The 23,967-nt window shown below is 46.0% G+C and overlaps 1 protein-coding gene across 2 annotated transcripts in view; it reads right to left on the bottom strand.

Moving 5' to 3' along the window:
- The window catches only part of CEP89 (centrosomal protein 89), a 92,951-nt gene that overhangs the window by 4,906 nt on the left and 64,078 nt on the right, over window positions 1-23,967 (bottom strand). For both annotated transcript variants that reach the window (XM_070398336.1, XM_070398337.1), the window contains exons 15-18: window positions 22,093-22,260; window positions 21,033-21,174; window positions 18,132-18,221; window positions 4,562-4,731 (exon numbers count right to left, since the gene is read on the bottom strand). In XM_070398336.1, coding sequence (XP_070254437.1) covers window positions 4,562-4,731; window positions 18,132-18,221; window positions 21,033-21,174; window positions 22,093-22,260 — 570 coding nt within the window. The remainder of the gene's footprint in view (window positions 1-4,561; window positions 4,732-18,131; window positions 18,222-21,032; window positions 21,175-22,092; window positions 22,261-23,967) is intronic.

Below are 23,967 nucleotides of genomic sequence, written 5' to 3'. Positions count from 1 at the left end.
TGCAAAAAGTTAATGATTTTACTTCTTCATTCCTAATTTGGATGCCTTTATTTCTTTATTTTGCCCGATTGCTCTGACCACACCTTCCAGCACTATGTTGAATAAGAATGGTGATGCCAAGAATGGGCATCCTTATCTTATTCCTGATTTTAGAGAAAAAGCTTTCAGTTTTCCAACATTCATTATATTAGCTGAGGATTTGTCATATATGGCCTTTATTAGGGTGAGCTACTTTCTTTTTATATCCATTCTACTGAACATTTTAATCATAACTGGATGTAGTATCTTATTAAATGCATTATCTGCATCTATTGGTATGATCATATGATTTTATCCTTTATTTTATTGCTATGATGTATCACATTGGACCAATCTGAGTATGTTGAACCATCCTGTGCCCCTGGAATGAACTCCACTTTATCTTTTTAATGTATTGTTGTATTTGACCTGCTAGTATTTTGTTTAAGATTGTTGCATATATATTCATCAGAGTTATTGGTCTGTAATTTCCTTTTTTGTGTGCTGTCCTTGCCAGGTTTTGGTTTCAGGATAATGATGGCCTGTAAAATGAATTAGGAAGTATTGCCTCTTCAATTTTTCTTTTTTTTTTTTTTTTTATGATATTCTTTTTTTTTAAAAATATTTTAATAATTTTTATTTCTTAAAGTATTACAAAGAGTATTACATATGTCTCCTTTTTTCCCCCCCTTGACATTCCCCCGGCCCGTACCCCCCGCCCCCCCCCGCCCCGTGTCTTGTGTCCATTGGTTAATCTTATACGCATGCATATAAGTCCTTCAGTTGGTCTCTTAATCCCCCCCCCCCAACCCTCCCCAGGCTTCCCACTGTAGTTTAACATTCTGTTCAATGTTGCTCTGCTTCTGTATCTACCCCTGTTCATCAGTCCATACTGGTCCCCTTTATTTGTCCCAACCTCACTGGAGTAGTCTCAACCTCACCAGGGCCGTCTGAGCCTCACCAGGGCCATTTCAACCTCACCGGGGTCGTCCCTACCACACCGGGGCCGTTTCAACCTGACCGGGGTTGTCCCTACCACACCGGGGCCGTTTCGACCTGACCGGGGTTGTCCCTACCAGACCGGGGTCGTTCCTACCTCACCGGGGTTGTCCCTACCACACCGGGGCTGTTTCAACCTGACCGGGGTTGTCCCTACCACACCGGGGCTGTTTCGACCTGACTGGGGTCGTCCCTACCTCACGGGGGCCGTTTCAACCTGACCGGGGTTGTCCCTACCACACCGGGGCCGTTTCGACCTGACCAGGGTCGTCCCTACCTCACGGGGGCCGTTTCAACCTCACCGGGGTCGTCCCTACCTCACGGGGGCCGTTTCAACCTCACCGGGGTCGTCCCTACCTCATGGGGGCCGTTTCAACCTCACCGGGGTTGTCCCTACCACACCGGGGCTGTTTCAACCTGACCGGGGTTGTCCCTACCACACCGGGGCCGTTTCGACCTGACTGGGGTCGTCCCTACCTCACGGGGGCCGTTTCAACCTCACCGGGGTCGTCCCTACCACACCGGGGCTGTTTCGACCTGACTGGGGTCGTCCCTACCTCACGGGGGCTGTTTCAACCTCACCGGGGTCGTCCCTACCTCACGGGGGCCGTTTCAACCTCACCGGGATTGTCCCTACCACACCGGGGCTGTTTCAACCTGACCAGGGTTGTCCCTACCACACCAGGGCCGTTTCGACCTGACTGGGGTCGTCCCTACCTCACGGGGGCCGTTTCAACCTCACCGGGGTCGTCCCTACCTCACGGGGGCCGTTTCAACCTCACCGAGGTTGTCCCTACCACACCGGGGCTGTTTCAACCTGACTGGGGTCGTCCCTACCTCACGGGGGCCGTTTCAACCTCACCGGGGTCGTCCCTACCTCACGGGGGCCGTTTCAACCTGACCGGGGTTGTCCCTACCACACCGGGGCCGTTTCGACCTGACCAGGGTCGTCCCTACCTCACGGGGGCCGTTTCAACCTCACCGGGGTTGTCCCTACCACACCGGGGCTGTTTCGACCTGACCGGGGTTGTCCCTACCACACCGGGGCCGTTTCGACCTGACCAGGGTCGTCCCTACCTCACGGGGGCCGTTTCAACCTCACCGGGATCGTCCCTACCACACCGGGGCCGTTTCGACCTCACCGGGGTCGTCCCTACCTCACGGGGGCCATTTCAACCTCACCGGGGCCGTTTCAACCTCACCGGGGTCGTCCCTACCTCACGGGGGCCGTTTCAACCTCACCGGCGTTGTCCCTACCACACCGGGGCCGTTTCGACCTGACCGGGGTTGTCCCTACCACACCGGGACCGTTTCAACCTCACCGGGGCCATCCCGACCTCACCGGGGCCATCCCAGCCTTACCGGGGAAACAGGAAGTTTGGCCCTCTGTCCCCTGCCGGCGGCTCCCCACCAGACAAAATCTCCAGGCGTTCCTGGTGGTTGAACATCCAGCACTCCTGCCCTCCACCAAGTGCACAGACTGCCTGTCTGCTGTCCCCCAGCGCCCCACAAGAGACTGGGACCAGTGGGCATGTTTGTGCGCTTGCTGGTACAGCAGTTCCACAGTGCCGGCCCAGTCAGGCCCAGCCCTGGCTGGCCCTGGACCCGACTCTGCCCCCCGATTGCGTCCCTCCCAGATGCAAGGAGCTGAAATCTGCAGCCTGCTGGGATGGGCTCTGTACTTGGTGCCTCTGCACATCCTACTCCGTCTCAATGCGCTTCTTTCTATGCGAGGAGTTGAAATCTGCAGTTTGTTGGGTTGGGCTCTGTACTTGGTGTCACATCCTACTCAGTCTCAATGTTCTTTCTCTCCTTCCAGTTGTAGAGCTTCCACTGGGCCAACTTTCCCATGGTTCTGTATGATAGGTGTTTGTCTGATATTTGGTAGTTTCGATGTTGTTGTGTGAGGTAGCACGCACAGGTCTCTTCCTTATGCCGCCATCCTGGTTCTCCTGGGTCTGCTTCTTGAGTGTGTCTCCCATGGCTGCGAGCAGTTGAAGTCTGCAATTTGTTGGGATAGGCTGCAAAAGCGCAGGTGGGTCTTTTTGTGCACCTGGCACAGCTTGGATGGGGATGTAAATTGATTAGGGCTGAGACTCAGGGAGTCGCCATGGCGGAGCAAATAGCACTGGCTGAGTCTCCGCAGCCCCTTGAATCTCTGCCAGGGCTTTGTGTCCCCCAGTGCCGGCGAGCAGCTGTGCAACAGAGTCTCCCTCGCTTTCTGATGGCTGCAAGGCCGTGCTGCCTCTCCCCGTAGGGTCTGGCGCCTCATGATCCCGCCTGAACCAGCTCAGTGGATTTGAAAGTTTGCAGAAGCAAAGGCGTTTCTACTTGTGAGTCTGGCACAGCCCAGATGGGAATGTAAATTGCGTAGGGCGGGGTCACAGGGAGTCGCGGGGCGGAGACTCAGCGGCCCCTTGCCTATCCAGGACACCAGGACTTTGCATCCCCCAGTGCCGGCGAGCAGCCGAGCGCCAGAGCCTCCCTCGCTTTCTGACCACTGGAAGGCCATGCCGTCTCTCGCCTTGGGGTCTGGGGCCTCAGAGACCCGCCCGAACCAGCTCAGTGGATTTGAGAGTTTGTAAAAGCACAGTCATTCCCTCTTGTGCCTCTGGCACAGCCCTGAGGGTAGGGCGGGGTCACAGGGAGTCGCCAGCGTGGAGGAAATAGCGATGGCGGCGTCTCCGCGCCCCTCGCCTCCCCGGGACAGCAGGACTTCTTGTCCCTCAGTGCCGGCGAGCAGCCGCGTGTCAGAGCTTCCCTCGCTCTCCGACCACTGCAAGGCCGTGGCCGCCTCTCCCTGTGGGATCTGGGGCCTCAGAGACCCGCCCCGAGCAAGCCCAGAGGATTCAAGGGTTCGTAAAAAACCGAGAATCCATTTGCAGCCCGCATGGCGTGTGACTGCGTACCTCTGGTTTTGGTGCCTCCGTAGCTCCCACTCAGTCTCACTGCGCTTCTTTCTTTTCCTCCAGTTGTAGATCTCCCATTGGGCCAACTTCCCCATGGTTCTGAGTGGCGGTTGTTTACTTCATAGTTGATAGTTTCAATGATGCTGTGAGAGAGCAGCACACACAGGTCCGCTCCCTACGCCGCCATCTTGGTTCCTCCGCCTCTTCAATTTTTCATACGCGTTTGAGAAGAATAGATATTATGTCTTCTTTAAATATTTAGTAGCGCCTGACCAGTTTGGCTCAGTGGATAGAGCGTCGGCCTGCGGACTAAAGGGTCCCGGGTTCGATTCCAGTCAAGGGCATGTACCTTGGTTGTGGGCACATCCCCAGTGGGAGGTGTGCGGGAGGCAGCTGATCGATGTTTCTCTCTCATCGATGTTTCTGGCTCTCTGTCCCTCTCCCTTCCTCTCTGTGGAAAATGAATAAAAGATATTTTTTTAAAAAGCCCCTTCTGTTTAAAAAAAAATCAGATAAGACTAAAATACAAAAGCAAAAGTAAGCAATTAAATAAACAAAATAGATCTAGAGGGTTTTATTGGAAAATTCTACCAACATCCAAAAACACACACGCGATATGGGTGGGTCAGCCCTACCTTTTCTCCTGCAGCGCCTCATCCAGGACATCCTGCTTGTCCTGCAGCATCCGATGGAGGTGCCGCATCTCCTGCTGGTACTGAGCGGTTTTGCTAGCAAAGTCCTCCTGCTGCTCTGTCAGACAGTGACTAATGTCATCCAGCTTCAGTGCAGCCAGCTTCTTGTACCCCTGGTGGAGGAGGAGGACTCTGTAAGTGAGGGAGGCTGCTTGCTGCCCAGGCCGAGGCCTCAAGGATGCATTCCCGACCCACCTCCTTGTGCTGTCAGAGACCAATGAGTTGAGTAAGCCCTGGATAGGTCTGATGTGGGAGGGCAAGTCTGGATCATAAAAGTCATGTAAAGTAATAAAAAATTTCAAGTATAATAAAACCAAATTTCTAATTTATATCATGCTATAAATTATTTCTATATGTTATAAATAAAATTAAAACAGAAGGATCTGGCATACTTTGAGATGACTGAGATAAAAGACATTAATTTGCCGAGGCCGGTTTGGCTCAGTGGATGGAGCGTCGGCCTGTGGACTGAGGGGTCCCAGGTTCGATTCCGGTCAAGGGCATGTGCCTTGGTTGCGGGCACAACCCCAGTGGGGGGTGTGCGGGAGGCGGCTGGTCGATGTTTCTCTCTCATCGATGTTTCTGGCTCTCTGTCTCTCTCCCTTCCTCTCTGTGAAAAATCAATAAAATATATTTTAAAAAAAAGACATTAATTTATTTTCCTTCTTACATTTTTGTTGCATAGTATTTAAGGTTATGAGTTTCCTTCTGAGCATTTCTAAAACTTTTGTCACATATAGTCTGGCCAATAGTATAGTTTACAAAGATGAAATTCTCTTTGAAAGTTATGACATCTGGAAGCCAGTCAAAGATGGCAGCGTAGGAGGACTCTAAGGACACATTAAATTTACACCTATATATATAGCAGTTCCTCTGGGTTATATCTAAGAGACAACTGGAACAGCTTCTGCACAAAACAGAAAGGAAGACTGTATAGAGAAGGTTGGGAACTGTGAGTGTCCTCTGGGCACTGAGGGAATTGTCCGGAATGGAGGGACTGGTGAGCATCATTGTTTACAATTCTCCTGCACTTGGATGGGGCGGGCGCTTTATCCCAGTTCTCTGGTCGAGCTGCAGGGCTGCTGTAGCGCATCCCCAGCCACCCTTCCCAGAACTAGATCTAACAGGAGCAGGACAGCACCACAGCCCATGTAAATAGGCCCCTTCACCTGGTGAGAGATTCGGTGGGTGTGGCAGGGTGTGGTAGCATGCACCTGCTGGGTTGCCCATGGCGCACCCTCTGCCCAGAGTGTGGAACCAGCAAAATGCTGTGCTGTTTGCAAGGCTGTCCTATTCAGAGAAAGTGCAGAAATAGTGGGGAGCACCTGCATGTGACCAGAGAAAGTGTGGGGACACTGGGATACTGCAATACATGCACTCAGAGTAGCCCTGCCCAGATCAGGTTCAGGGAACAGACGATTAAAGTAACAGGGCACATTGCACACATACTGGGCAGTGCAACCCATACAGGATAGCCCCGCCCAGAGCAAAAGGGCAAGGAAACACACACTAGGTTGCCTTACCCGGAACCCACTCCTTTTGGCACGTGCCTTGCCCAACTATAATTGCCCTACTAAAAACATCTGGCACACAGATTAAAAAGCTATTTCATCGAACTCATAGGAATAAACTCAGAAAGTCAAACAAAATGGGGAGCAAAAGAATATGTCCCAAATGAAGGAGCAATTAAAAAATCCAGAGAAAAACTCTAATGAAATGGAGATAACTCATTTGCCTGATAAAGAATACAAAGAAATGGTTGTAAGGATGCTCAATAAGCTCGAGAGTAGAACAGAGAATCTCAGAGAGCATTTCTAACAAAGGGTTAGAAAATGCAATAAAGAACCAATCAGAAATAAAGAATACAAGAGCTGAAATGAAGAACACATTAGAAGGAACGGAAATCAGATTAGTTAATACAGAAGAATGGATTAGCAAACTGGAAGACAGAACAGGGGAAATCACTCAATTAGACCAACAAAATGAAAAAAGAATTTTATTTTATTATTATTTTTAAAAAATATATATTTTTCTTGATTTCAGAGAGGGAGGGAGAGGAAGAGACAGAAACATCTATGATGAGAAAGAATCATTGATTGGTTGTCTCCTGCAGGCCCCACATTGGAGATTGAGCCCACAACCCAGGCATATGCTCTGACTAGGGATTGAACCATGACCTCCTGGTTCACAGGTTGATGCTCAACCACTGAACCATGCGACTGGGCTGAAAAAAGAATTTTTAAAAAATGAGGTTAAGAGGTTAACATCCACATGATAGGGATTCCAGTGGAAGAAGAGTGAGAAAAAGGGGCAGAAAGTATATTTGAATAAGTAATGACTGAAAATGTCCCTAATCTGGGAAAGGAAACATATTCAGGTCCAGGAAGCACAGAGTTCCAAACAGATGAACCCAAAGAGGCCTAAACCAAGACATACTGCAATTCAAATAGCAAAGGTTAAGGATAAAGAGACAAGGCCTCAAGAAGGAAACAAGTCAGAAACTTTAAAGGAAATCCCATTAGTTATCAGCTGATTTCTCAGAAGCAAGTTTACAGGTCAGAGGGAGTGGCAGGAAATATTTAGAGTGCTAAAAGAAAAGAACCAATGACCTAGAATACTGTATCTGGCAAGGTTATCATTCAGAATTGAAGGAGAGATAAAGAGTTTCCCAGCAAAAACTAAAGGAGTTCACCATCACTAAACCAGCTTTACAAGAAATGTCAAAGGGTCTTCATTTGCAGGAAAGAAAAGGTATAACCAGGAATAAGGAAATACAGGAAAGAAAAATTCTCACTGGTAAAGACAAGTATACAAGTAAACACAGTGAATCAATCACTTAAAAAGCTAATATGAAGGTTAAAAGACAATATAGCAAAATTAACTATAAATACAATAGTCAAGGGATACAAAAAACAAGAAAATAAAAACATGATATCCAAAACATAGAGTGGAAGGGGAGTAAAACTGTAGTGCATTTTGAATGCATTTGAACTTAAACACCTATCAACTTAAAATACTGTCATACACACACACACACACACACACACACACACACACACACAACTAGAGGCCAGGTGCACGAAATTCGTGCACGGAGTTTACTGGCGGGGGGGAGGGACTGGGGAAGGTTGGCTGGCTGTGGGAGCGCACTGACCATCAGGGGGCAGCTCCTACGCTGAGCATCTGCCCCCTTGTGGTCAGTGCACATCATAGCAACTGGTCGACTGGCCGACCTTTCGTTCTGGTCATTCGGTCTTAAAGTCTCTTAGGCTTTTATATATATAGATACTAGAGGCTTGGTGCATGAAATTCATGCACAGGAGGGGGGGGGTCCCTCAGCCTGGCCTGCACCCTCTCCAATCTGGGACCCCTTGGGAGATGGGGCCTAAACCGGCAGTTGGACATCCATCTCGCAATCTGGGACTGCTGGCTCCTAACCGCTCACCTGTCTGCCTGATCGCCCCTAACTGCCTCTGCTTGCCAGCCTGATTACCCCCATATGCCCCCCTTGCTGGCCTGGTTGCTCCCTAACTGCCCCCCTGCTGGCCTGGCCGCCCCCTAACTGCCCCCCTGCTGGCCTCGTCACCCCCTAACTGCTCCCCTGCCAGCCTGCCTGATTGCCCCTAACCCCTCTATCTGCCTGCCTGATTGCTCCTAACTGTCTCTGCTTGTAGACCTGGCCACCCCCTAATTGGTCCCCTGCCAGCCTGGTCGCCCCCTAACTGCACCCCTGCCGGCCTGGCTGCCCCCTATCTGCCCCCCTTCCGGGCTAGTCCCTCCCTAACTGCTCCCCTGCCAGCCTGATTGCCCCTAACCGCCTCTGCCTCGACCCCCGCCACTGTGGCTTTGTCTGGAAGGAAGTCGGACGTCTGGAAGATGTCCGGTCAACCCGGTCTAATTAGTATATTACCCTTTTATTAGTATACTAGAGGCCCGGTGCACAAAAATTTGTGCACTCGGGGGTGAGGGGAGGGGGGTCCCTCAGCCTGGCCTGTACCCTCGCAGTCTGGGACCCCTCAGGGGATGACCACCTGCTGGCTTAGGCCTGCTCCCTGGGGAATTGGGCCTAAGATGGCAATCAGACATCCCTCTGGCAGCCCAGCAGCCCTCGGGGGATGTCCACTTGCCAGCGGGGAGCAGGCCTAAACTGCAGTCGGACATCCTTAGCGCTGCTGAGGAGGCAGGAGAGGCTCCCACCACCACCGCTGTACTGGCAGCCATTAGCCTGGCTTGTGGCTGAGCAGAGCTCCACCCATGTGAGAGTGCCCTGACCACCAGAGGGCAGCTCCTGCATTGAGCATCTGCCCCCTGGTGGTCAGTGTGTGTCACAGTGACCAGTCACTCCCAGTCCTTCTGCTGTTAGGGTCAGTTTGCATATTACCCTTTTACTATATAGGATAGAGGCCTGGTGCACGGGTTGGGGCCAGCTGGTTTGCCCTGAAGGGTGTCCCAGATCAGGGTGGGGGTCCTGCTTGGGTGCCTGGCCAGCCTGGGTGAGGGGATGATGGCTGTTTTCAGCTGGTCACACCCCCTTCAGGGTGGGGGTCCCCACTGGGGTGCCTGGCCAGTCTGGGTGAGGGGATGATGGCTGTTTGCAGCTGGTCACACCCCCTTCATGGTGGGGGTCCACACTGGGGTGCCTGGCCAGTCTGGGTGACGGGCTGAGGGCCGTTTTCAGGCTGGCAGGTGACTGAAGCTCCCAACCTCTCCTTTTTTTCTTTCTTTTTTTTTTATTCTGGGATTTATTTACCTTCTATGGCTGTCACTGGAACTGAGAGCCGGCTTTAGCTCTGAGGCTCGGCTCCAGCTCTGAGACCTCGGCTGCTGAAAGCAGGTATCTGGGTTTGTTTGGGTTCTATAATTGAAACACTGTTGCAACTCCAGCTCAGCCGTTGGCTGAAAGGATGGGGTTTGTTTAGCTTCTATATTTGCAACATTGTTTCTTAGACTGCAGCTCATAGGCTGGCAGCGGCAGGCGGAGAACCTTGGCTTCCTCCTTCACTGGAGCAAGCAAGCCTCCTGTTTGCTTCAGCTGCCTGGCTGCCGGCTGCCATCTTGGTTGGCAGTTAATTTGCATATCACCCTGATTAGCCAATGGGAAGGGTAGCGAAGTTATGGTTAATTACCATGTTTCTCTAATATTAGATAGGATACACATACACACACACACACACACACACACACACCCCTCATGGTAACCACAAACCAAAAACCTACAAAAAATGCATAAAAAACAGAGAAAAGTATTCAATCAAAACACAAAAGAAAATCAAATCAGCAGAAAAGAGATCAAAAGAAGAAGAAACAGAGAAAAACAACAACAAAAACCAAAACAATGAACAAATGGCAATCAGCACATATCTATTAATAATTATTTTAGATGTAAATGGACTAAAGTGTTCCTATCAAAAGATATAGGGTAGTAGAATGGATAAAAAAGCAAGACCCACCTATATGCTGCCTACAGGAGACTCACTTTATTTTTATTTATTTATTAATTATTATTATTATTATTTTTTTTTATTTTATTGATTTTTTTACGGAGAGGAAGGAAGAGGGATAGAGAGTTAGAAACATTGGTGAGAGAGAAACATCCATCAGCTGCCTCCTGCACACCCCCCACTGGGGATGCGCCCGCAACCAAGGTACATGCCCTTGACCGGAATCGAACCTGGGACCCTTCAGTCCACAGGCCGACGCTCTATCCACTGAGCCAAACCAGTTACGGCTATTTATTTATTTATTATTATTATTGTTTTAATTTTATTTTCTTGTTTAAAGTATTACAAATAGTAGTACACATGCAGGAGACTCACTTTAGTTTGGTCCTGGGATTTTGTTGGTTGGGAGTTTTTTATTACTGCTTAAATTTCGTTGCTAGTAATTGGTCTTTTTTTTTTTTTTTTAATTTAGTCTTGGAAGATTGTATGTTTCTTGAAATTTATCTGTTTCTTCTATTATCCAGTTTGTTGGCATAATAGTATTCTTTAATTATCCTTTGTATTTCTGTGGTGTCGGTTGTAATCTCTCCTCTTTCATTTCTGATTTTACTTACTTGGGTTCGCTCTCTTTTTAAAAAAAAAAAAATTTTTATTGATTTCAGAGAGGAAGGGAAAGGGGGAGAAAGACAGAAACATCAATAATGAGAGAGAATCATTGATCAGCTGCCTCCTGCATGTCCCATGCTGGGGATCAAGCCTGCAACCAAGGCTTGTGCCCTGACTAGGAATCGAATCATGACCTCCTGGTTCATAGGTCAATGCTCAACCACTGAGCCATGCCAGCTGGGCTCTCATTTTTCTTGATGCTATATGCTGGCCAATTTTGTTTATCCTTTCAAAGAACCAACTCTTAGTTCCATTGGTCTTTTCTATTGTTTTTTAAGTCTCTATTTTGCTTATTCTACTCTGATCTTTATTTTCTTCCTTTTACTTACTTTGGGTTTTGTTTGTTCTTTTTCTAGTTCCTTTAGATGTAAAGTTAGATTGGTTTTTTTTGGAATTTTTCCTGCTTCCTGTGGTAGGCTTGTTTAGTTATAAACTTTCCCCTTAGAATTGCTTTTGCTGAGTCCCATACTTTTTTTAAATCTTCACCCGAGGATATTTTTTTCCATTGATTTTTAGGGAGAGGGAAAGACAGAGAGAAACATTGATATGAGAGACACACATCGATTGGTTGCCTCCTGCACAAGCCCTAACCAGGCCCTGGGTCCAGGAAGGAGCCTTCAACCAAGGTACATGCCCTTGACTATAATCAAATCTGGGACTCTTTGGTCCATAGGCCGACGCTCTATCCACTGAGCCAGACTGGCTAGGGCTGAGGATATTTTTATCCACTGATTTTTAGAGAGTGGAAGTGAGGGAGGGATGGGGAAAGATGAGAGAGAGAAACTTTGATGTGAGAGAGACATCGATTGGTTGCTTCCCTTACTTGCCCCGACTTGGGTCAGAGGTCAAACCTGATAACTAGGTACATGCCCTTGACCTGGAATCAAACCTGCAACCCTTCGGTGCACAGGCTGACACTCTATCCACTGACCTATACCAGCCAGGGCTCGTAAGTAACATTTTAGCTCATAACCTTTTCTTCACTCTTCCCCCACTTAAATATGCTTTAATGCCTCCTATTTGATTTTTCAGCTTTAAATGATATCCTTCGACTCAAGTTATTGCATATGAAGCAGTCGGCTAGTTTATTCTACTTTCTACCTTCCTTCCCCCTTCACTTATCAGTTTTTCTTTGGTTGTATTGTTTCTACATTGGCAGAGAACATTTACATTCTATTCTATCAGTCTTGTTCCTGCCTTTTTTAAAAATATATTTTTACTAAAGGCCCGATGCACAAAATTCGTCCAAGAGTAGGCCTGCTAGCACTGGCTTCCCTCTGGCACCCGGGACCTGGGCTTCTCTCCAGCTGCCCGCAGGCACCCAGGACCTGGGCTTCTCTCCGGCTGCCCGCAGGCACCTGGGACCTGGGCTTCCCTCGTAGCCCCGACTTCGTCCAGAAAGTCGTCTGGAAGGATGTCTGGTCTAATTAGCATATAATGCCTTTATTATTATAGATTGATTTCAGAAAGGAAGGGAGAGGGAGAGAGAGATAAGAAACATCAATGATGAGAATCATTGATTGGCTGCCTCCTGCACGCTCCCTATTGGGGATTGACCCCGCAACCCAGGCATGTGCCCTTGATCAGAATCGAACCCAGGATCCTTCAGTCCACAGGCCAACGCTCTATCCACTGGGCCAAACCAGCTGAGGCCCTGTTTTAATTCTTAGTTCACAGTTTAATATATTCTTACTATTAATACTTTTCCAAAGTCTGCCCAATTATTTCTTGGTTGGCTAAACTCGGTTTGATTGATCCTTAGGACAAAGTTTTTGCACGGTCAAAACATCTTAAGAGCCGCTTGGTTGGATGGAAATATCCTTGTCTTATACTCTCTTTGCTTGAATATGTATGGATGGTAGCCCACAGGTCTCTGGCATTCAGTGTTGTTACTGAAAAGTGTGATGCCAACGTGGTTTCTTCTTTGTTATGCCGTGGTCTTTTGCATGAGTGTTCAAGGTATTCTTTGTTTATCTTAAAGTTATAGGTGTTGATGTCAATTTTCTGGGTCCATGTGTTTGTTTTAGGCATATAATGTGCCCTTTCAATATGTAGATTCAAGTCTTCTTTTACCTCAGAAAGTTTTTATGAATTATGGTTAGACTAGAACAGTGGTTCCCAAACTTATTTGGCCTACCGCCCCCTTTCCAGAAAATATATTACTCAGCCCCTGGAAATTAATTTTTTTAAAATTTTAATAGCAGTTACTCATCGCCCCCAAATGCACCTGTGGCCATCACCGCCCCCCTGGATCGCTGCAGCACCCACCGGGGGCGGAAGCGCCCACTTTGGGAATCACTGGACTAGAATAAGTTCCATTGTTTAGTTTCTTCTTTGGGGACTTTACCAATAGGATACTGGATCTCTTATTACTTTCTACTGAATTCTTTTTGACATTCTTACTTCTGCCTTCTTGTCTTTGCCTTTTTCATCTCTATCCTTCATGTCCCTTATTGTGCTTTTATGAACACATTCTCCTTGCAATTTAGTTCACATTTCTTCTTCTACTTTTTTCCCTTTGTCTGGCTGTCTCTTCTTAGGGCACTGTTTCTGCTTTGTGGTATTTCTCCCTAGTTTTGACTGCTTTATTAAGTTTTAGCTACCTCCTGCCTATCTACTTACCTACCTGCCTATCAATCCACTTTGGAGTATAGGTTTCAATTTTTATCTCCTTTGTGGCAACACTTTTTTTTTTTTTAATTAAATCTTTATTGTTCAGATTATTACATTTGTTCCTCTTTTTTCCCCCCATAACTCCCCTCCTTCCAGCTCCCACCCCACCCTCCACCCTCACTCCCCACCCACTGTGTTCATCCATAGGTGCATGATTTTTGTCCAGTCACTTCCCGCATCTCCCACACCCCTTTTCCCCCCAAGAATAGTCAGTCCATTCCCTTTCTATGTCCCTGATTCTATTATAATCACCAGTTCATTCTGTACATCAGGTTATTTATTCACTTGATTCTTAGATTCATTTGTTGATAGATGCATGTTTGTTGTTCATAATTTGTATCTTTACCTTTTTCTTCTTCTTCCTCTTCTTAAAGGATACCTTTCAGCATTTCATATAATACTGGTTTGGCGGTGATGAACTCCTTTAGTTTTTCCTTATCTGTGAAGCTCTTTATCTGACCTTCAATTCTGAATGATAGCTTTGCTGGATAAAGTAATCTTGGTTGTAGGTTCTTGGTATTCAGCACTTTGAATATTTCTTGCCATTCCCTTCTGGCCTGCAAAGTTTCTGTTGAGAAATCAGCTGACAGTCGTATGGGTATTCCCTTGTAGGTAATTGAGCCTCTTTCTCTTGCTGCTTTTAAGATGTTCTCTTTGTCTTTTGCTCTTGGCATTTTAATGATGATGTGTCTTGGTGTGGTCCTCTTTGGATTCCTTTTGTTTGGGGTTCTCTGCGCTTCTTGGACCTGTAAGTCCATTTCTTTCTCCAGGTGGGGGAAGTTTTCTGCCATTATTTCTTGAAATAGGTTTTCAATATCTTGCTGTCTCTCATCTTCTGGGACTCCAATGACTCTGATATTAGTCCGCTTAAAGCTGTCCCAGAGGCTCCTTACACTATCTTCACACTTTCGGATTCTTTTTTCATTATGCTTTTCCAATTGGGTGTTTTTTGTTGAATCTTTGGTTTGATTCTTGCACTCCTCTGGTCTGCTATTGGGTATAATATTCTTTATTTCAGTCAGTGTATGCTTACTTTCTAATTTCTTTATCGTAGCATCGAGGGTCTCATTAGTTTTCGTGAGGCTCTGCACGAATTTATGGCAAGCCCTCAAAATTGCGATTCTTAGCTCCATATCCTCCATTTCTGTCATGTTTTTTTGTCTCCGCATCTTTTATGCTTTCTTGGTGCACCCCCTTGTGGTCTCTGTGCGCAGTCTTGTTCTAGCGAAGCCTTAATTGTTGTAGTTAACACTAGAGGGATTTGACCATCAGGCCGACTGGCGGTGGAAATCAGCTGTGGGAAAACTTCAGTCCTCAGGGGAGGTGCTAGTCCAGCCCTTGCCTGAGGCGGTCGGCAAATGGTTGTGCGCGGGGGGTTTGGGCGGGGCGGGCTCAACATGGCAGGGGGGGGGAGGGAGCAGCTATGGCCGCTCTCAGTCCGTCCCCAGGGGCTCTGCTTCTCAGAACCCCGGCAGCCGCTGCAAACTTCGGAGAGAAAGCTGCTCTCAGGTTCCAACTGATGCTGGATAATCCCGCTTCTCCCGTTTGAGTCTGGGTCCCTAGAGACTCGCCCGGATCTGGAGCCCAGAGTCTGAGACTCACTCCCGACAGAAAACGACAACCGCGCCCTCAGCCACCAGCCCGCTTTGCGCGCGCACCTCGGTACCTTTGTATTTTCCACACTGCGCCGCCTCTGAGCCTCGATTTGCTGTTCTCTTTCCTTCTAGTTGTAGAGTCTCTCTTCAGCCAGCCTTCCTGTGGTTCTGGGTGATGTCCGTTCAGTCTTTTAGTTGTATTTTTGAAATGGTTGTTTGTGGCAGCGGTCTCCGGTGTTTACCTACGCCGCCATCTTGGTCTCCCCCTGTGGCAACACTTTGTGATGCATTTCATCACGTACAGGAGTTATACTTCTACTCTTCTTCCATTTTCTGAAGGTGTTTTTGCATGGAGGGCACTGGATTCCTCTGAGGTACGATGAGGTTCCTAAGAGGGTGGGGGCATGGGTTGGTTGGGCCAGGGACGCCCTCCGCCTCTCTTGAAGCCTCTTCCCTGGCTCTCGGAATCCAGCCAGGTCGGGAATGGCTTCCACCTGCAGCTCTGAGTTTCCTAGATCTCTTCCTAGCCCTGACTTCCAAGCGGATGCCCTCACTTTTACAAGTCAGATTTTGCTGGAGTTTTGTGAGATCACCTCTGGATTTTCTCAAGCCTTTTCCAGGTCTCTCCACTTCCCCAGAGATTCTGCCTTGTCTAAGTGAATCTGACTCACAGGTTTCCTCTCTTGGTGGCTGGGTGGTCCCTTTTACTATTCCTATTCAGATGACCAATGATGAGATGGATTCCCAAGACAAGGCCACCCACTCTGAAGATCAGACTTTCTCTTTTAGAAATAAAAGCCAACCAGAAAAAAACAAAAACCGATAATTGCTTATTACTACTCATAATACTTCTAGGCAGAGTCTTACCACTAACAGTATGGTGTATTTCTTCTAGCCTTTCTGATGCAGAGTTGAGATATTGTTTTGTATACTGCTTTTGATATTGTTGAATTTTTTTTTTTTTTTAATATATTTTATTGATTTTTTACAGAGAGGAAGGGAGAGAGATAGAGAGTTAGAAACATCGATGAGAGAGGAACATCGATCAGCCGCCTCCTGCACATCCCCTACTGGGGATGTGCCCGCAACCCAGGTACATGCCCTTGACCGGAATCGAACCCGGGACCCCTCAGTCCGCAGGCCGACGCTCTATCCACTGAGCCAAACCGGTTTCGGCAGATATTGTTGAATTTTTTTGTTGTTTCTTAATCCTCACCCAAGGATATATTTTTCCATTAATTTTTAGAGAGGTGGAAGGGAGTGGGGGAGGGGGAAAGAGAGAGAAAGAGAAATACTGATGTGAAAGAGACATTGATTGGTTGCCTCTTGCATGTGCCCCTACCAGGGCCGAGGATCGAACCTGTAACCCAGGTACATGCTCTTGACCAGGAATCAAACTCACAACCCTTTGGTGTACGGGCCAACGCTCTAACCACTGAGTTATGCTGGCCAGGGCTTGATATTGTTGAATTTTTTAAATTGTAAAATATATTATTTAATTAATTTCCCAAACAGTTACTGAATTTATTGAATACTATGAATCCAATGCTATTTGGATTCTAGGTGCTTGGGATATATCAGTGAACAAAAATAGAAAAAGATACCTGTCCTTGTGGAGTTTATAGTCTGGTCAGGGGAGACAGACAATAACCAATAAACATAATAAATAAATTACATAGTCTGTTAGAATGTTGTCTTTGGAAGAAACAATAAAGCAACATAATGAGAATCAGGAGTGTGAAAGTATAGATGACCACCAATTAAAAATAGTCGAGGTATGCCTCATTGGTAAGGTGACACGTGGATATTTGGGGGAAACATAAAACATATATGAACAATTTTATTAACAGTAACAAAGAAAATACCACATAACTATCATCCAATGTAATACATAGAATATTTAAAAATATATTTTTTATTGATTTCTAATTTTATAATTAATGCACCAAACAGGTTACTTTTGCCTGTTTTAAACTTTATATAAATGCAATCATATTTATAGGTACTCATTTGTGCTGGGCTTCTTTCACTCAATATTTATGAAATGTAGGAAAAATAAAATCTATTCATTGTATTAGGACACAGATTTGGTTCTGAGAAATGTTAAGTTAAATATTGTTTAACTTTTTAAAAGTAAATAATTCAGGACTAAACCTTACGTTCCCTAAAATAAAACAGACAAATGCACAACATACTATGTTCACTCAATACTATGAGTATTTACACACAGCCAGCCAATGTTTCGATTTGCTTTTCTTGGTTTGTTAATTTTCCAAAATATCAAACGAATGTCATTACTTTATTTATTCACTTATCAGACCTTTTTAATCATTGTCCTATATTACATGCACTTGAGCCCAGAGGTCCTGGGTCTTACTCCCCATCTACCCAGGCCCCTGGGCTGCTGGTCCTCTCCCTGCCCCTGGCCAGGAGAAATCGGTGTGCCTGATGAGGCTGTGGAAGCATGCTGAGCGACCAGCAGTCAGAATGCAGACGATGGGGAAGAGAATGGTCAAGTATGGGAGGTGGCCAAGAGGAGGAGAGTCAGTACAATGAGAACGGCTTTCTTGGGCAGAGAAACTGGAGGGTGCAAGAGAGGAGTAGGTCAATGCTACTCCCCAATGGAACTAACAACTGAACTAGGTTTGATCATAAAGAACATTAACTTAAGGATATAGCCTGAAGATTTTTCTGTATCTTTTATCTTTTATTTTTTAAATATATTTTTATTGATTTCAGAGGGGAAGGAAGAAGGAAAGTGAGATAGAAATATCAATGATGAGAGGGATTCATCGATCAGCTGCCTCCTGCATGCCATGCCTCCTACTGGGATTGAGCCTGCAGCCCTGATGTGTCATGACTGGGAATTGAACTGTGATCTTCTGGTTCATACGTTGATGCTCAACCACTGAGCCACACCGAACGGGCTCTGTAGCCTTTAAAAAAAACAAACAAACCACATCTGCATTGTATCTTACTGTGCAGATGAGCTTCAGTTTATTCAACGAGCGGAAAGATGCTACCTCTGGAGAGGTGCCATTTCAGCCAGCAAAACCACGTGCTGCTGTGGAAACCTGTACCCAGGAAGCCTCTGTTCCCATCTGAAAAAGTAATCTTTACGGCTAAATGATCACTTACCTTGACTTTTTCCTCTAACCTTCCCATGCGAATATTGCCTTTAATAATTTTGTCGAGAACTCCATGTTTCTCATTTTCTAAACATTTGGCCTAAGGAGAAAGGTGAAAAGAAAAATAATGGGCTCTCAGTTTTACAGAAAAATTAAAAGAATAAAAAATTCTGCAAAAAATATTACTACTCCCAAATGATCTTCATTCTGACAGTTGTTTTGGCCCAACCCCACCTGCCCCCACCTGGATTCCCACTCCCTGTGTGAGGGCTGCGGGCAGAACTTGGCCAAGAGCTGAGGAGGCGCAAGAGTGGAACCCTATGCGGGTTGTCCCTCCTGGGCACGAACAGGAGATCTGTGCCCCCCAGGACCAGGGAATGGGAGAGGTTGCAAGGGTTCTAACACATTTCTCTATCCTTATGGAATATACCATTCCTTCAATCATATCCAAGGAGTAAGTGCCAAGATGCAAATAAACTTTAACTTGATTTATTTGAATAATTACAAAATTAACGAGAATATGAATGCACAATGCTTTTCTCTAAACAAATGGGACAGGCAGTATTTCCAAGGAGGGATATAATTTGAAGCTGAATGATTCATATTAATATCTACATGGGACATGAACTACTATGCACTATAAATTATTTCAAATCATTTAAAAATTATAAAACTGAGCATTCCTTCTAGAGTAGACTAGTAGCGGCAATGTGATTATTAGAAAGGAAAAATAAAACGAAGATAGTTATTTAACTTGCCACAAGTCACACAGAAACCCCACCCCAAAGGCAGGATTAGAAATTAAGATGCCAATATCAATACAAAGGGCTCTCATAAGGCCCAAGAGACCAGGAAGAGGGAAGGTGGGAGTGCAAAGGCAGCCAGTACCACCCCTGAACCCCTGCTAGAGGGGGCTGGCCTTGGGGCTCCCCAGGGGAAGGACACTGCAGGGTCAAGGGGACAGCAGTGTCTGCGTGTACAGAGATCCCTCATGGTGGGTGGGCCAGGGCATATGAGAGCAGCTTCCCCCATGTCTGAGGGGTCTGAAGGCTCTAACTCAGGCCTGGATTTCAGGCCATAATAACCAAGGTCAGGGCAGGAGGAGAAAACACATTTCATTATGTCATGATTTATAACTTTAAGTATTTGAATACACAGTATGTGGCCTCCATTTATATTTCTATCCTAAGCTCATAAATATGAGGGGTGGACCTAAGGGTCAGGGAGGATCTTAACTTCATCATGGAAGCCTGGAATGCTCTCTGACCCATGTGGGCTGGAGGAACCTGCGTGTCCTACCCGTGCCTCCTGCATGCCCCCTACCGGGGATCGAGCCCACAACCAGGGCACATGCCCTAACCAGGAATCGATGCTTAACCACTGAGCTATACTGGCCAGGCTGGCTTTGTCTTTATAGTGGCAATGACACGGGACAGCCAGGTCCCCATGAATGTCTGCTAGATAAATGGGCTTGTTTGGCAGTTTGTGTTTTTCAATAAGCCCTCTGTTTGCCTCTTGATATACCAGTGGGTAAGCCCAGGAGGCAGAGCAGAAGGGGAAACAGGGAAGCAACTGATTAATGTTTCTCTCTCACATCAGTGCTTCTCTCTCTCTCCTTCGCCCTTCCTCTCTAAAATGAAATTTAAAAAAATTTTTAAAAGATCAACATTTCCCCCCAAGATTTGGATACTATTTATATTTCTTCTTATATAAACAATAGCTAAAACCTCCGTGCATTTTCCTATGGAGGAACTTAAGCCTGTGACACATCCTGAAAGACTCTCCACACTTCATTCACCAGAGAAGGGCCGAGTTACTTCCAACTTTGCCAATTTCTGACTCTCTCAGAAAGTCCTCAAGTCTCTTTTGTAATGACATCCATTAAACTGTTACTTCTGACCCTACACTACCAACACTGCTTAAATAAGCAATGTGTTCAATGTAGAAAAATCATAAAATGCAGATAAGTAAAATGATTTTAAAAATTTTCTTTTAATTCTACCACGATTTTAAAATATCTCTTGTATTTCCACCACTTGAATATCTAACTCACTGTAACATTTGGCGGTAATTCCTATGACTTTTCTCAATAAATAGCTTGGCATAGTATCTATTTTATTTCACTGTACATCCTATTGTAGACATTTTTTAAAATCATTGTGGAGATACCAAGGATCATGTCCATGGTATCACTCCTGCTGGCTGCGTAGAGCTTCATCTAGGACAGGGGTCCTCAAACTTTTTAAACAGGGGGCCAGTTCACTGTCCCTCAGACCGTTGGAGGGCCAGACTATAGTTTAAAAAAAAACTATGAACAAATTCCTATGCACATTGCACATATCTTATTTTGAAGTAAAAAGACAAAACGGGAACAAATACAATATTTGTATTTGCATGTGGCCCGTGGGCCGTAGTTTGAGGACCCCTGATCTAGGACCACCAATAATTTCCTCCCTTCCCTTCCTGAGGACTGGTGTTGTTAGAAACAAGGGGATGAATATCACTGCCCTTTAAACTGTGTCCTTAGGATGAACTCTATGTAACCTGTCTATGATTCTTATGTTTCTTCAAACAAGGAATATATTAAGTCAGTTTTACAGAGAATATAAAGGTGCATCTGTGTGCGTAATACACCCGATAACTACTGTTCCCATTTAGTTAAATGGACTAACTCCATTAGTTTACCTTTTAAAATATAATTTGCCATTATTTAAAAGTTTGGGTTATTTGACTTTTAAAAAGGTTTTTCCCCCATGATTGAAAGATAAAACTTTGGAGAATTTGAAATTTTGCTATTGAAATTTAAAAAGATGAAACTGTTTGTAGATAATTTTGTAAAACAAAAAATATACTACTGAAATTATGTTTGCATATAAACTTACAGTGTATGGAAGTAACTGAGGAGACTTACCAAATACATAAGATTGTCACGTTCTTGAGTGATATTCTCCGCCAGGCCAACAAGATTTGCCAGGTACTTATGAGCAGACATTTCATTCTCCATGGCTTTTTCAACCTGCTTTTTGAGGACGTCAATTTTTTTTTGAGATCTCCTAAAGAGTTCCCCCAAATGGTGGAATAAAAAACTAATTAACCTGGATGGCTAGAGCATAATGAATATCTGTATTATGAAAACAGCAAGTTATTCTTCAGTGATCAAAATCTGTAAGTTTTAAGGTGAGAAATGGTAACTGAATTTAATTTTAAACTCAAAATAATTATTGACAAGAAGTAAAGCCAATAGAAATCACAAAATGCTTTGACACAATTAATAAGCTAACAATATTTTATTCTATTAATTTTTAGGTTCATATTCTAAAAGGTATTTTTGAAAAGGAATTCAGTATCCCAAAGTAGACTTTTAGGAAAAGGATAGAAAAGAACTAGAAGTTTCATAGTCTTAGGGTCATCTTATAATTCTCAACAATAAGTGAACTACCAGAGGCCCAGTGCACGAAATTCATGCACTTGGGGGGGGTGGGGGGGAGGCCCCAGCCCGGCCTGTGCCCTCTCGCAGTCTGGGAGCCCTTGGGGGATGTCCGACTGACGGGGAGCCAGTCCATGGGGAGCGGGCCTAAGCCGTCAGTTGGACATCTTTAGCACTGCCGTGGAGGTGGGAGAGGCTCCCGCCACCACCACTGTGCTCACCAGCCGTGAGCCCAGCTTCTGGCTGAGTGGCACTCCCCTCTGGGAGCACACTGACCACCACGGGGCAGCTCCTGCATTGAGTGTCTGCCCCCTGGTGGTCAGTGCACGTCATAGAGACCAGTTGCTCCACTGTTGGGTCGATTTGCATATTAGCCTTTTATTATATAGGATAGACTAGAAAAATGCTGGTCAACAGAAAAGCTTTTACTGTACTTATATTCTTTTCTATCTTATAGCTAATATTAGAAAAAGAAAAAGAGAGACTATTTTTTAATTGTCTTCTTTTAATGACTAAAAAGCTTAAGAAAAAAATATATAAATACCTATTTATTTTCTGTGCCCTTTCGAGTTCAGCTTCCAGCGTTTTGTTTTTAGCTGCCAAGTTGTTCTTCTCTAACAGCAAACTCTTCTTCTGTACTTGCAGGACCGTCAACTTTTCCATCAACTCTTCCATTTCAGCACTTTCTTTCTCATCTTCCTTCTGCAACCGGCTGATGGACAAAAACATCACAGGCTTGTATCCAGTACACAGAGGCTACAATGAAGCAGCCACTTGCCAGGCAAGTGATAATCAGCCCAAACCTCCAGCCCCTGGTGGGTCATTTGGAGGGTCTCTGCACAGCATCTCCCCACCCATCCTTCGAGGACCTGGGATGGAGCTCCTAGAGGATAGGAGAGAGAGTGTGGCTGGGAAAAGAATTCTTTTATTAAAACAATTTTTTAATAGATTTTTATTGATTTTAGAGGGGAAGGGAAAGGGAGAGATAGAAACATCAATGATGAGAGACATCATTGACTGGTTGTCTCCTGCATGCGCCCTACTGGGGATTGAGCCCGAAACCCAGGCATGTGCCCTTGACTAAAATTTAACCCAGAACCCTTCAGTCTGCAGGCTCTATCCACTGAGCCAAACTATGGTTAAAAACTTTTTTTTAACTTAGAGAAAAAGGGAGGAACAGAGGAACAGAGGGAGGGAAAACAGGAGGGAGGGAAGGAGGGAGGGAGGGAGGGAGGGAGGGAGGGAGGGAGAGAAACTTCCATTGGTTACCTCCTGTATGTGCCCCAAGAGGGGATTGAACCCGTGACCTAGGTATGTGTCCTGACCAGGAATCACACCTGAAACCTTTTAGTATACAGGATGATGCTCCAACCAACTGAGTCACACTGGCCAGAGCCAAGTGTGACCCCTCTCTTTTCTTTTCTTTAATGTTTTTATTGATTTCAGAGAGAGGTAGATTGAGAGAGGGAGAGAAATATCAATGATGAGAGAGAATCATTGATTGGCTGCCTACTGGATGCCCCCTACTGGGGATCTAGCCCACAACCTGGACATGTGCTCTGACTGGGAATCGAACCATGATCTTCTGGTTCATGGGCTGACGCTCAACCACTGAGCAACACCAGACAGGCTGTGATCATTTTTTACTGTTTTGTACCCTAATCTCGTCACTTAAAAATATACTGTGGTGAGAGAAACCAAGATGGCAACATAGGTAAACACCTGAAATTGCTGCCTCGCACAACCACTTCAAAAATACAACCAAAAGACAAAATGGACATCATCCAGAACCACAGGAAGGCTAGCTGAGTGGAAATTCTACAACTAGAAGAAAAGAGAAAAGCACACTGAGACTCAGAGGAGGTGCGGAAGTAAAGTGCAGAGGTACGGAGGCGCACGTGGAAAGGGCTGGCAACTGAGGACGCAGTTGTCTTTTTCAATTGGGAGGGAGACACAAGCTCCTGACAGCCCTGACTCCAGTTCTGGGCCAGTCTCTGGGGACCTAGACTCATACGGGGAGAAACTGGACTGTCTGGCAGCGGGCAGAACTCGAGGGCAGCTTTCTCTCAGAGGTGCTTGCAGCGATTACAGCGGGACACTGAGACCAGGGGGCTCTTAGGGCAGGACTGAGGATCAGCCATAGCTGTTTGCTCCACCCTGTTGATTCCCTGAGACCCTGCCCCACCCAAGCTGTGCGTAGAGGCTTTTGCATATGAATGATCTGGCCCTTTGCAATCTAAAATTACCTAACAAACTGCAGCTGGGTCAGAGAGACCCAGAACATCCAAAAAAAGGCCCAAGGCCCCACAGCAGCTTGCATTGCTTCACAGCTGGGCCTCATCTGGGCACCTCCAAATCCCAAACTAAGAAGAGGAATCTGCAGATCTCTCCATAGCTCCTGCTGGGTAGCCTCAGGCAG

The sequence above is a fragment of the Myotis yumanensis genome, unplaced genomic scaffold (genome assembly GCF_028538775.1).
Source record: "Myotis yumanensis isolate MYYU_CA2020_CCGP unplaced genomic scaffold, mMyoYum1.0.hap1 SCAF_18, whole genome shotgun sequence".
NCBI classification, from domain to species: domain Eukaryota; kingdom Metazoa; phylum Chordata; class Mammalia; order Chiroptera; family Vespertilionidae; genus Myotis; species Myotis yumanensis.
Note: the sequence above shows the minus strand (reverse complement) of the source record. Positions and strands in the feature narration are given on the sequence as shown.